General features: G+C 38.4%; 2 protein-coding genes across 2 annotated transcripts in view; one reads left to right on the forward strand and one right to left on the reverse strand.

Annotated features, from left to right (window-relative positions):
* Positions 1–129: 129 nt before the first annotated feature.
* Positions 130–4,372, reverse strand: LOC108236746 (coiled-coil domain-containing protein 114-like). The gene is made up of 14 exons (XM_017417628.3): positions 4,159–4,372; positions 3,792–3,894; positions 3,446–3,627; positions 3,228–3,350; positions 2,979–3,092; positions 2,804–2,871; positions 2,389–2,564; positions 1,728–1,856; positions 1,559–1,641; positions 1,280–1,448; positions 961–1,127; positions 646–740; positions 394–481; positions 130–252 (listed from the first exon to the last, which is right to left on the reverse strand). Exons 3-14 carry the CDS (start codon positions 3,515–3,517, stop codon positions 226–228), a joined length of 1,311 nt encoding a protein of 436 aa, XP_017273117.2. The 5' UTR covers positions 3,518–3,627; positions 3,792–3,894; positions 4,159–4,372; the 3' UTR covers positions 130–225.
* A 6,662-nt stretch (positions 4,373–11,034) lies between these two features.
* LOC108236719 (ERBB receptor feedback inhibitor 1) overlaps positions 11,035–13,539 on the forward strand; it is a 7,027-nt gene continuing 4,522 nt past the window's right edge. Inside the window, exon 1 of the mRNA XM_017417587.3 lies at positions 11,035–11,224. The gene's annotated coding sequence lies outside the window, so the exon portion shown is untranslated. The remainder of the gene's footprint in view (positions 11,225–13,539) is intronic.

Consider the following 13,539-nt stretch of genomic DNA (forward strand, 5'->3'; position numbering starts at 1 on the left):
GATTTATTCTCCTCTTGTGATAATCAGGGATTGAACAATTAGTACCATATGGAAATCTTACTAACTGAAATTTATTTAATAGAGCATCTTAATTTAAAAAAAAAAAAACTTTATTAAATTTTAAAGTGCTGCGTTTATTGAGCACATCAGAGCTGCTTCCATTTTCTTGTTGTTCTATGATTTGTTCAGTGGCTCTGCAGAGCGGCGCCATCAGGAAACACGAGGTCAGTTTGTCTTCTTTTTCCACCGAATCTAAGGGAGACATTACAGACAATAATCATTAACACCCATATATACTGAAAGGCTGAAGGTGTTTTACAACTTGGCATGTTCATAATGAATATTATTATGATCATTGTCATTTTATAAAGAAATGTGTTAAGTTTTACTCACCTTTTTCTTGATCAGTGACAGTAGAACCTCTTTACTCATTGGCTCATTTTCGTCCAGCAGCTCTGACTCAACCAGATCTGAGTCATGACTGATTGTCACAAAGATTGTACGATTAATTTAGCCTTTTTTTAAAATAAATATATACTGATCATTAAACTAAAAACAGTAGAATGAATATTAACTGTTGTCAACAGTCTGCCTGAAGCCTATTGCAGAACAATTCCTTGTAGATAATGTGTGTCCAGCACTTACCACACTACTGGTTTTACTGCAGCAGTGGACGTTTTGAACATCTGAGGGTTTATTCCCAGAATTGAAGCAGCAATAGTACTGAGAGTGCCAGCGTCCTACAGATGGCAAATTCATTAATACAAGAAGTTACATTACTGGCTTCAGGTGTTTAAGTGTATTACATTTTTTTTTACAAATTAAAAAGGATCAACTGCCGCCAGAAGCATTAACATGAACAGCAGGGATTATGTGTGGAGGAAAATGAACCTACATAAAGTTGTAGAGTATCTGGATGGTTTCATCTTGGCATTGAAATTCAACACTGTGTCAGCTTACCCAAGGATTTAGGTTGTTGTAAAAGTGAAGATAGGAGTGAAGAGTGAAAAGCTCATTAACTCTGTCTTCAATCATCCCCAGGTACTGTGTGATATTTTCATTCTGAATGTTATCAAGGGAGCCCAACTCCGAGCTCCTGTAGCAAATCTGGAGCAATGATTTGAGACCTAGAACAAGCAGGAGAAAAAGGGATTCTGAACAATATTCAAAACTGATGCCAGAACCACGTGCTTCTTGTAGGTCAGAAACTCAGGAATAAGACATATTTCAGGCATGGAGGAAGGAGATGTGTTTCTGTCAGAAGTATCTGGTACTCTACCTTCTCTGAGCTGATCTAAAAGCTTCTTGATAATCTCGTCTTGTTGTTTATAAGATGCCAGTTGTTGGTCAGCGACCTCTTGCTCATTGGAAATATTCTGACTTTGAGCCTGAATTCTTTTGCGTTGACGCTGCTCTTCAGCTGCTAACACATCCATTTCACTCTGAAGCTTTAAGTCCAAAACACAAAGTATGGTTTACAAACAAAATGACAATGCCTCTTAAATCTCGGAGCTCACTTCTGCACTGACACATACATGCACCCAAAAGCAACACAAACCTGAGAGATCTGCTTTCGGATGGTCTCAGCTTCTTTATCCTGACGGTTGATGAAGGTCAGTAAAACATAGTTCTGCTCCTCCGCTTAAGGAAAGAAATCACAACATAATTTAATCACTACTAATGAAAAACAAAAGAATAAACAGGATCAGTTATTTTTAATGACTTACTTTGTATAAAGTCACTGACTAGATTGTCTAGGTTATATTCCTCTGTTTGTGCAATGACTTTTGTGATTGCATCATTAAAATCTTTTAGTTCCCATTCATTAGTTTCATTCTTCTTGAGCTTCTTCTCCACTATAGGGACAGAAATGAACAGTTCATATAAACTGAAATCACAAAAATATTTTTATATTTGGGTTACAACATATTCACACTTTTGTCAAACTTATTAAAAGCAATGACTAAAACAAGTATTTCTGTATTTTTCAGAAAAACTTTTTGAATAATAACGAATAAGATAAAGTAGTAACATCTTCTGAACACAAGGTGTCACTATTGTGTTTTTTTATTTTTGTGAGCAGAGGTCAACACAAGTTTGGGAAATGGAAGAAAAAACAACAATCTGTGTGAAATGGCTTATTTAGCAATGAATGGTCTCAACTTGATGTGAAATGTCACAACAATAATAAAAAAAGACAAAACAGTCAGGCATCCAAATCAAACACAAGAAAGTAAAGAATGGCCTAGTAGCTTTGATACTTCTGCACACTTTTACAGCACATTGCTTTAGTTCAGGTACAGTAATGGTTTGAATATTTTATATGCAGTTCATTTATTCCAGTTTAGAGAGTATCCATCTATTATAAAATTAAATCAAGAGGCATACCTGTTTTGTGGTCCATGTTCTGGCTGATGCGTTCAGCATCTTTAATGTTTAAGAAAGCCGCAGTGTTGCAGTAATGCAAGAATTTTCGCTCCAAGTTGATTCTTTCTCGGTCATATTGAGACATATTCTTAGCATTCTGGTCAGTCAGTATTTTCTGTTTTTCCCAAATCTTCACACTAAATAGAGTCATAAATATTTATCACAAAATTTAGATATACAGCTCATTGTGGGTGCAAACAGATTATGGACTTGTGCCTTTACTACGGTGATCTGTACCTCAAGAGTTAGACAATAGTCATTTAAGTCTAATGTCATTTAGTGCTTATTTTATCAGAAAAGCTCATGTTGTCTAAAAAATACTTAGAGATATAAAGATGCTTGATAAAACAATTTCACGTCATGCAGAATGATTCACCTGGCGTCGAAGGTCTGAGTGCATTTAGTCATCAGGTGACTGATACTTTTTTGAGCTGTGTGCAACTCCTGTTAGAAATAAAACAAAGTTAATCATCTGTAGCCCCTTTTTTACATCTTGGTACAGTTTAAAAGGTATTTGAATGCAATTTCAGAACTGAGAGAATTCAATGCACCTTTTCCAGCAGAGATTTAACCTGTAGAAACTTTTTCCTCTCAGCTTGTAGTGTCTTCACCTCCTCCCTTAAAGCTTCATTCTTGCTCATTAACTCATTAACGTATTTGTGTTCCTAGAGAAGAAAAAAACCTCAACAAACAGTTGCATTTACCCGTAACGGTTTAAAATCAGAGTAATTTACCTGACAACTTCTAAAGAAGTAACAAACGTAAAAATATATGTAAAAGTCATTTTTATGAATACTAACCTTGTCAAGTTTGTTTTCTATCAGGGATGTGGTTTTCAGTAAGCTGCAGTGCTTAAATTTCCAGTTGTGGTTTATGGCTCCACAACTTCTTTGTTCTGTCAATTTCTTTTCCCATTCCGCAATCTTAAAAACAAATACGGCAAACATGTAGGGTCAGGTGCAATAACTGAATCTAAAGGACCTAACCGTGTTGCATTTTAAAGGAAATAGCATCTCACCTGATCTTTCAAAGATGCCACTTTGCGTTTTTCAGCCTCCAGCTCCTCATCCAGCCTGTCTCCGTGGGCCATCTTGGCTGTGAGGTCTTGAAGGACATCAGTTTGTTGACGGGAACCCTGGGATGCTCTAAGACTGCTCAAAAGCTCTTCATTTTTTCTCCTGAAGCCATTGGATCTCCAGTCTGATGACAGAGGAACATACATATACACATGTACACACGTCAGTCAGTGAAGATAAACCAGTCCATACTAGCTTCGGATGAAAAAATACACAGAAATTTAAGAATAATTAAACTTTTTAATGAGTTGGATCTAGAACATCAAGAAAATAGTTTTTTTTTCTTACTTGTCTCTGATGATGAGGCCTCTGGTTTGTTTCATATAAGTTTGCTTGGCACCAACCACTCAGCGGTGCTGCCGCTGCAGTTTGAGCAGGTCGGTTTCACCCGCTTTAAAAAGGTTTAGTACAGAATTAGATTATGCTGAATGTTGTTTTTTTAATTTCTTTTACCTAATTATTACAGCTAAACATGTAGTCAGTTTTCATTAGCAATTTTAAGTCTGAAAAACGTTACTCAAGACTAACTTCTGACGTATGCAGCTAAATATGTTGTCGTTAACAAAAAAATATCACTCAAGACTTCATCTCAATTCTCATTTCTGAAGTAACTAACACACACACATTAAAAATGAAATGAAGAGCCGTGACTCACACAAACCCAGAAGTAATTGTCCTCTAGAGGATTTGCTCATGGTGTGTTTTAGTCTGTCTTGACCCTGAAAATTTAAAATAACGCTGAAGCATCATTAACGTTCATAACGGAAACGGCTAAGCTAATCAAATGTAGCGATGAAGCTAATCAAATTTAGCACGAATCAACGGAAACTCCTAAACGTTCACGTTAGCCAAGGAGAAATAATTCAAGTTATTAATTTATATGTTCATATTTAAACGCTGTAGAATGTAATTAGCGTTCAGTAATCAAATCGAAACTGATATCAACTGTGTACAATTAGCTAAACTCATTAGCTAAGCTAGCTGTTTAATGCTAATGTGACCGCATTGTTCAACAAATTGATTTATCGTCATTAGATAATGAATTATATATTACTGGAAAATAACTCTGATAAAACATTAGAAAATGAGTGTTCTAACTGTAAAAAATGCCTATTTGCTGTTGATAGCTATTACCTTTGCTTACTACATTTTTATTTTGAATTCAAAACTTTATTGAAAAACACGAGTTATCAGTTAGACATCCCACCGGAAACACAAACAAAATCAAAACACCACAAAATAAAACAGTTACTTTAAAATGAGCGACTTGTCAAATATGGTAGTATTTGTAGCTAAATGAAACATTCCCATAGAAAACTAATCCACACTTGAGTGAAAGCAGCATTTTTAATACAAGTTTTATGCATTTTTATAAGTTTAAATATGAAAGTTAGGATTTTTTTCAAAATAAAATTGACCAGCAGGGAAACAAAATCTTGCCCAATTCCAGAAATTACATTAAGATAGATATAAAAATAAATAAATATTCTTATTTTAGCAAAGAACACTACAACTGGTGTGGGTGTTTGGGGTACATTCAGTTTCAATTTGTAATAAAAATTAATCTACTAAGCAAAGGCAACTGGATGCACATTAACTTCTCGGATCAGTGTGACTCATGCTGTTACGATCATAGATATTTTATGATGACAGTCAGCTTGAATAGCTTTCCAGTTTTTTATCAGGACGTCACAGTCCAATATGGAGGGAGGCGCCCTTAATTACCCTTAGAGTACAATAATGTCAACAACAGCACACCATTCCTGGACCTTGCAACACATGCAGTGATGACTAATTCCAGAGTGTAACCCACAGCCCCAGATGGATCACACTGTGTTGCGGATTGGATTGTCAAAGTTATACGATTACTTTGAGGAAAAAAAAAAGGGTGTGTAGAGAAAACTGACAAAATGACTGAATCACAGAAAACTTTGACCTGGCGCCAGAATGGCATTACGAGAGTGATGTGAATGGGCACTCCTTCAAACATTTGCTGGATTTTATGAAACTTAAGACATCTCAGAATAAAAACAAAGAAAAAAAAACTCCTATTTAATACTATTTAATACTTTTAACTCCTGCTTCTGTTTTGTCTGCGTGATGAAGGCGTCTCTGAAGGACTTTTTTTTTTGTCCCCTTTAATAAATCAACTTCCTAAAAACAGGTTAGACACACACGCACAAAATGCCACATACACTGGCGACTTGGTCCAGGAGACAAGTTTGCCAACTGAGTCAGCAGCTGTATTTCTTAGTGACTCAACCCATCCACCTCTCAGCCCTTTCGTTTGTCCGTGCCCTGCCCTCATCCCTCTTTCACGCACAAGCATGCAATTAATACAGTTAACACAAGCCTGTCTACATCATCACTTCCTCCTACTTCACCAGTGCACATTCACAAATACACACAAGCAATATAAAAATGTTTTCCATGTGGGGTTTTTATTTCAGTGACTCAAATGTTCACAAAGATTTTTATTCCTGCTATGTCTTTTGCTTCCCTTTGATGCTTTGAGTTGTATTTTTTCCTATTAATCACATAGACTGACGACAATTAGGTGGTAAAATATCTGCCAAGCTAATAATCCTTTAATCCTCCAAGTAATAAATCAGGCCACATTGTCACGAAGAGGCATCTGGGTCTGCTTATTATTCTAAACCTGTTTCCTGACAGTGATTTTTGTTGGAGGTCTTTTACTACGTCACACAGGAATATTTCTTTGAACAAGGCAGGCATCAGTGAGCAAGGAAGTGGAGGAGGAAAGCAGAGAAGGGAGCAATAAACTGTAAAACACGATGAAGTCTGGCTCAGTGCGTGACTCAACAGGAAACGATGAAGATAAAAGTAAGGTGAGAGACAAAGGGGGAGGCGGGTGGGAGTGGGAAAAGAGAAAGAGCGAGGGGGGAAAAGAAAGACAGACTTTGTCATCCTTCAGGACTTCAGGCTATTTTGCAGGGAGAGACAGACCAGGAGAGATTACACTAGTCTTTTCTGAAGAAATTCGTGAACCGTGGGCTAATCATCCCCCCACTCATTATGTGGTGTGAACAAGGAAATCGTAGAGTGCTTACATTCTAAATAAACATCAGCCAAACATGACCAGACTTGAAAAGTTTCCATTTGCTCTGCTAAAGTTGACCCTGCACACTATGTGCTAAATCAAACAAACTTTGGCCTCAGAACAAGGTGTCCAGTGCTGTGGAATTGGTCAAATATTGTCACTTGTTTCCCCAAATTGAAAAAAACACTGCCTGTTGAGCTGAACTGAGTCAGTTTCAACAAACAATACTTTTTAATTTGATCAAAAATGGGGATTCTCTTGATGAACTGAAGAAACCTTTAAGGCCCGTGGAAATCTCCTGCTGGGCCTGCTGGTCCTCCTCAGCCCACATTAAGGCCTAAAATCGCAACTAGAGAAGCTTCCCAAGACGTTAATTGTAAATCTAGGTCATTCATTGCAAACATCACCATGAAATCAAACTCCACAGCATTTAATTCTTGCCACATCCTCTATCATGAGCCAGCCGACAATGTTTTGTCTTTCTCAGCTGGTACTGTGAGAAATCAATTAAATGTTTGTATCTTTTTACAACAACTAGCACCATTATGTACATTTATTTATATATATATATATATATTATTGAAGTATACATATATATTTATCACTAGCTGTAGATAATGTTTTTCCCTGTGTGTCTGTGTGTGTTTGTTGTCTTTATTGTAGCAAAATATTCCATGAACCAGTGGACGAATGTTCTTGAAATTCTCAGAAAATAATCAGTTGGTGGACATCTGCAACTAATTAACTGACCAGCCAGCTGACCTTAGGGAACTGAAAAATAGCTGTAAATAAGCCAGTTTAGCTATTGGGCTGAAATTTGGTGTGGTAGTACCTGAGAGTCATTCACAGCACATACGCATGCTGCACGCATTGGCATTAACTGTCTGACTGTTAGCAAAATATCTCATGAAACACTGGAGAGCTTTTAGTGAAGCTCTCAGGAAGTAATGTCTGTAAATCTAAAACTCGTTAACATTTAGGGACAGTCCATTTCAAGATGGCCACCACAGCTAATTGAACTTAGCCAACATAAAAAATGGCTATACGTTAGTTAGTTTCCCAGATCGTGAGCTAAAGTTTGATGTGGTAGTAGCTGAGAGTCATCCTCAACACATTCTCTCAGCATCGGCACATCTTGTGAGATCTCACAGCATCACGTGAGATTATGCATAATAACCTCATTTCCAAGACCCATAACCCATAACATCTTGTTCTCAACACAAGATGACTTAACTGAATTTAATTGTGAGGAATTTAATTTAAGTCTTTGGCATGAAAGGTGGTGGGTGGTATGTGTTCCTTCAAGGAATGCTAGGGCTTGCTTTAACAGCATTCTGTAATGTTTTTACATTCTTCTTTGAGGTTCTCAATCCTCCTGAACAATCAAACGCAATCCAAGCATCATTCGTCAGCCCATCCTCCTCTTCCTCACGACGGCTGATGGTTCTTTGATATCCGAGCTGCCCGCACACAGGAAGAGGTCAAAAGCCGAGGTGCGAAGCCTACTCAGACATTTGAGGAGCCCGGTTCCTTCCTAACACCTCCGACTTGTCAAAGCTAACCTCAGATCCTTCAGCCGGAAGAGATTAAACAAAGGGTGTGTGTTTCAAATCACCCACAACACTACTTACAGTAGCTACACATAATAGATGGTATTAATTCCAAACGTAACCATGAGCGTTTCATGTTAACACAGAAACATAAATATTCCATGTCAGGCTACAGGAAGTGGTGGGTGGAAACAGTGGTGTGCAACAAATCAGATCAGAGAGTTTCCCAAGAATTTCTCCCTGCTGTTTAACACTTATTGGATGACTTTTCTACTTATGTAAGCTCTGGTACTCCACAACAATGTTTATATGTCTAATCAGTGGATTTGAATTTTAGCGTATTACACCTGCAGAAGCTGCAAACAAAGTGTTTTATTTCACACATTCATGTGTTTTAAATGTGTGTGTTTTAGTCACCACCATTCCTAAAAGATTTCCTGGAGTCACAGCATTACGGTTAAAAAGAATGTAGAACTCAAACACAAGCGAAGTCGACCATGACGTTGAGGACAGCAGCAGGCCTGTCTGTCTGTGGTCTGTAACGGTGCTCTAATTACTATTACATGTTTGTCCACAGCTGGTTCCTCTATACCAGAATTCCCTGTGACACCATGTCAGCACATCACCCACCCACGCAAATATATTTACCACAGAAAACACATGTTAACACCTACTTTCTTCATCTCCTGTTCCAGTTTGAGACATTGTGAAGTAGACATTTATCTTCAAAGATAATCCTAATTTCATGGTTTATCTGCTGTTCACAGCAGTTTCTGGTTAGATGTGAACCACTTAACTAAGCTGTTGACAGCTCTCGCAGTGTTGATTTTCCTCTCTATCAAACTGATCTTCCACATATTTGAAAATTTTATATATATAAAAAAAGAAGAAGCTTGGGTTGGGGGTGGTTACAGATGTGAAAGGTGGGCTTCTGACTGCGCCGACAGCTCTGAGGGACGGAGGTCTCTGAGGGCAGGAAATGACTTGACCTCTGCTACGAAACACTGGCCCACCCCGGCAGCAACTCCCACAGCTCTGGGTCACCACATGCACCCACAGATGGAGCCTCTGGAGCTGATGGTCCAAGCAGAAAACAGCTTTCATCTCAAATTAGTCAAAAAGAATTATCTTCAAATGAGGCATTCAAATTTAGACGTTATTCGTTAATATTCTTTGACAAATGCCTACATTCGTTCTGTCCTGTGTGACAGCAGGCTGCAGTTTCACCTCTTTGTCAGACGCAGCCACTCACTCCCTTGCTCAATAAGAAATCAAAGCTTATTTGCTTAAAAAACGATGAGTCTTCCTTTGAGCAAACAAATGGCGTCGAGGACAGTTAGTGATTGCTGCAATGCCATATTTGTTTTATAGGTTTATGGTTCACAATGAGCACAAGTCACTCCTTAATTCATATATGGCCCTGTGAGGGGTTATTTCACAAGGGAACAAGTTCTCGTGTTTCTGAGGTGGTTCGATATCTAATGGAAGGCTTTGTGGGTTCAAGACTGTGATTGGACGAAGAATGACCTGCACTCTCTTCCTTGTTTTTTGGGGTTTTTTGTTTCTCTAGATTGTCCTTCAGCCACTCTTATCATGAGGGAAGACAAATGCAGACAGTCAAGTTTGACATGCAGGCTTCAAAACAAATTTCCTGCCACCATGACCGTGCTGCCAATCAACTCGTTCCTCTGTATCTGCTGCGCTCAGCCCGCCCACACGTCCTCTGACTCCCACGCAGGTCAGGCCAAAAGTTGTTTACCACTTCAAAAACGCAAGCCCTATACTCTAGTTACACAACACAGATAACACGGTTTCTCACATCTCTATGTTTTTTTATACAAGTATTATAGTTTTACAAATGTTTCACACTGTTTTTGTTTTTCTGGTAGCTGGAAATGCCACAAATTTGAGTCTTATAGATCATTTAAGAGTCATATTTTGGCCAAAAATTAATCAGCAGGAAGCTTTTTCTCTGATTCATAGTAGTAACAGTGGAGGAATTCAAGTCTCTTTAATCTTCTATCACCAGTTAAAGTTGAGGATATTGTAAAACTAAACTACACTGAAAGGTAACATTGATATATTAATACTTATTGTTTATTGCATTCTTATTTTATGAGCCCTATGGTGCGTCACAAACAACTAAGATGCTTATTGAAATGCATTAAATTTCCTAAAGTAAGAAACAAAATTTGCAGTTTATTTTTCTCAGATTGATGATTAATGTGTCCTTAAATAAAAAAATAAAAAATGAAGCCAAATTTGTACCACGTGTGTTTGTTTACCTACAAAAACAGCCAAAGTGACTGGAAATAGGTCAACAACGTGGAAGAGCCGTTTAAGATGGAGAAGTCAGACAATCCTGACGTGCTGGTACGTGTATACGCTCAGATTTGTTGAGAAAAGTCTGCAGATATGATCTAACAGCTGTCTCGCTCATTATCTCCCTCTCTTCTTTCACATTTAGCTTCAGATTCACTCTTATATTTCCTCCTAAAAGTCTTCTTTGAGATTCTGCGCCATATTTGTTTAACTACACAGACTACAGACGGCCTAACGCAGGTCAATCACTTTAGCCGATTTAGATGAAGGGATTTGTTTACATTGAGTGCGTACCCACATTTCAGTAATGCAAATTAAGAAATCTGGAAAATAACTGGAGTAACAGAAAAGCTCTATAGGCTATATGTTTTATTTCATAGTTTGTGACAAGTACCTTTAATGATAATTATTGATATAATGGGGGAGGGGGTGGGGGGGGGCTGCCTTAAAAAACAGTATGTTTTCATTTGTGATATTTTTAATGCTGTGATGTTTTAAGCCGCCATAGGGGGATTTTTTTCCCATTTAAGGCATTTTTGGGTGGAGTTCCAGTAACGTGTGCAGGGTGTTGGACTCATTTAAAAGGGGGTTGTGGAAAACTGCGTCACTCTGACAGAATCATTTGGTTTCACCTCCCCGGCTTGTTGACAGAGGACGGATGTTGCACATGGTTCGGATCTGATTGGGACACCCCGGCTCATTGTCACACACACACACACACCCCGGACAGGGAGAGACCCGTACCGAGCCCGGCTTCACGTCATGGACGACCTATCAGCATTTTCACGGTAAAAATATTAAGTTTCGACCACTTATTCGACAAGCGAAGCTGGATTTAATGACTTGAGCACGATGAGCCCGGAGCGCTGTATTTAAGAAGTGACTTATAGTTGTTTTCCTCACAGAAACTTAATTTTTTAAAAGGAAGCTATGAATAACAATCTGAAGTTTTGCATCTGGACCTTTTGTTTGAAACATGAGCATCGCTTCTGCTCATGTATTTGGGTTGTAAGAGGACAAAAACCGACCTAGAGGAGGTTATTTGTCCAGCGGGAGTTAGACTGGGTTCAACGGAGCCGAACAGTTCCCGTTACTGCCGGTAGGGGGCGATAAAGCTGATTCATATTATTTGGAAAAAACTATAACAAAAAGTAAAAAATATAATCACAAAAGAAGTCTTGTTTCTTTAGTCTGGATAAAAACAATCTAAATTAACATACATACTAACTAACTGAGATGTTTTTGGCCAGGTGTGTGGCTTATAGGCTTTTTGCCACATTTTTCTCTTAAATGAAATTTTGAAACGCTTGTTTTTTCCCCCACCAAATCAGGATTAAATTTACCAAAAGTATGACTATTTGCTCTTGGACCATGAAAATCTCAATTAATCTAATGTGACGCTGCTGGTTAGCCACATAAAATGACAGTGTGCTGAAATCTGCATCTTAAGCAACTTCAAAATGTTTTGTAGCTTTTAATTTGTAGGTATGTTATTTAATTTAATTATGTTTACATTTTTGGATGTAGTTGGCCTATAGAGGTAAAGTTTTAGATAAGTGTAAGCTAACAATAGAGTATTGTAAGTTATCACAGATGGTGACGGGAACTGAACCATTTAGCTAAAGGTCTTTTTCCATTTAAAGTTGCTTTTTTTCACCCACATGCCTCTTATTACACTGTTGTATGTTGTACATGCCCATGACTGTGATTAAATAACTGTCTGGGACATGTCAAAATTTGCATCTGGTCTAGTAAAACACATTTTATGTCGAGTACAGTTGAGCCTTCCATAAATCTGATTTGCCGTGAGACAAATACATGTTTTTCTTCTTTAACAAAAGAATTAAAGTTGTCTGTTTTTTATTATTTTGGTAAATAAAACCTCATCAAGGCTTTAAATCCTATCCTGACAGCTGTTTTCCAAAATACTTTTGGGTTGTGGCCTACAAACCCTTCGTGCATGCATCTACTTTGTATCCTTCTGTGTGCTGAGGTAACTGTTAGTTATTTTTATTTTAATGCAAAGCACATATTTCATGTAAGCACTATGCGGTAATTAGCTCATCTGTAATGGTTTGGTCAGCCAACAGCCTGAAAAAAAAGAAAAAAAAAGAATGGCCGGCACTGCCAAGGACAACACATCAAGGCTCCTGCACAAGCTGAACAAACTGTTTTCGCCAACCTGCAGCTCGCGCCAACACACGCAGTCTTCCTGCGAGCGATGTGTGGCACAGGCTCATGCTTTGGCCTTGTCGACTTGTCTCCATGGCAGATCTCTAGTCCTAACCTCATGGGAGAGTTCACTTGTATTTTCAGGCTCGCTCAGCTCCGCATCAAAGTGGCACAAAGGCCCATTCATGGCTGAGAGTGGCTCCATTCATGAACCCTGAGTAACTGCCCGAAGAATTCTGAAATGTTCAGCGTCTTCCATCTCCGAGGCCCGCGGGTGGAAATGACGCCACAGACAGTTGGTTTAAGGATGGCATTAATATTCAAAAACATACACCAGACAATGTTTTGTCTGTGGGAGGGGCTTGTCTTTGCGTGCTCCGCATTGTTTGGCTCCCACTTAAACCATGAAGCCATCAGACGTCTGATGACTGGCGCTGAAACAAAGCAGGAAGTTTGAAAACTGAGGTGGCATTACATGACAGTAAGATGAGCCGGCCTCCAGTCAAACTTATTGTTTATGTTTAAATGTGACATTAAACTTTAGTGATCGAGCGTCCGTGAAGGATGGATTCTAAATGTTTTCACAACTAGTCAAAGTAAAGTTTCAAATCGGCACAGCATTTAAACATTTTGAATTCTGCTTTACATCAGTCCCAAACTTTTAAAAGGATTTTAATACTTTGTCTTTTCAGCTGCTGAGTGATGTGGGTTTTTTTTTTTTTCCTCTGATGGGCTAATAAATGAAAGCAGATAAGATCTAACTGAGTGATACGTGTTGCAGTGATGTGTTTTGATCACAGCTCAGATGTTCAGATGTGGTGTTTGTCATTTGCCGTCACAGGAATGCTGTACAATTAGCCCCTGTTGTGAGGGCGGATACTGCTGTGTTTCATGGTCAAAGAGAGGAAGCAACATTAGGAGTGCTGCCCCC

Source organism: Kryptolebias marmoratus, linkage group LG8 (genome assembly GCF_001649575.2).
Source record: "Kryptolebias marmoratus isolate JLee-2015 linkage group LG8, ASM164957v2, whole genome shotgun sequence".
In the NCBI taxonomy this organism is placed as follows: Eukaryota; Metazoa; Chordata; class Actinopteri; order Cyprinodontiformes; family Rivulidae; genus Kryptolebias; species Kryptolebias marmoratus.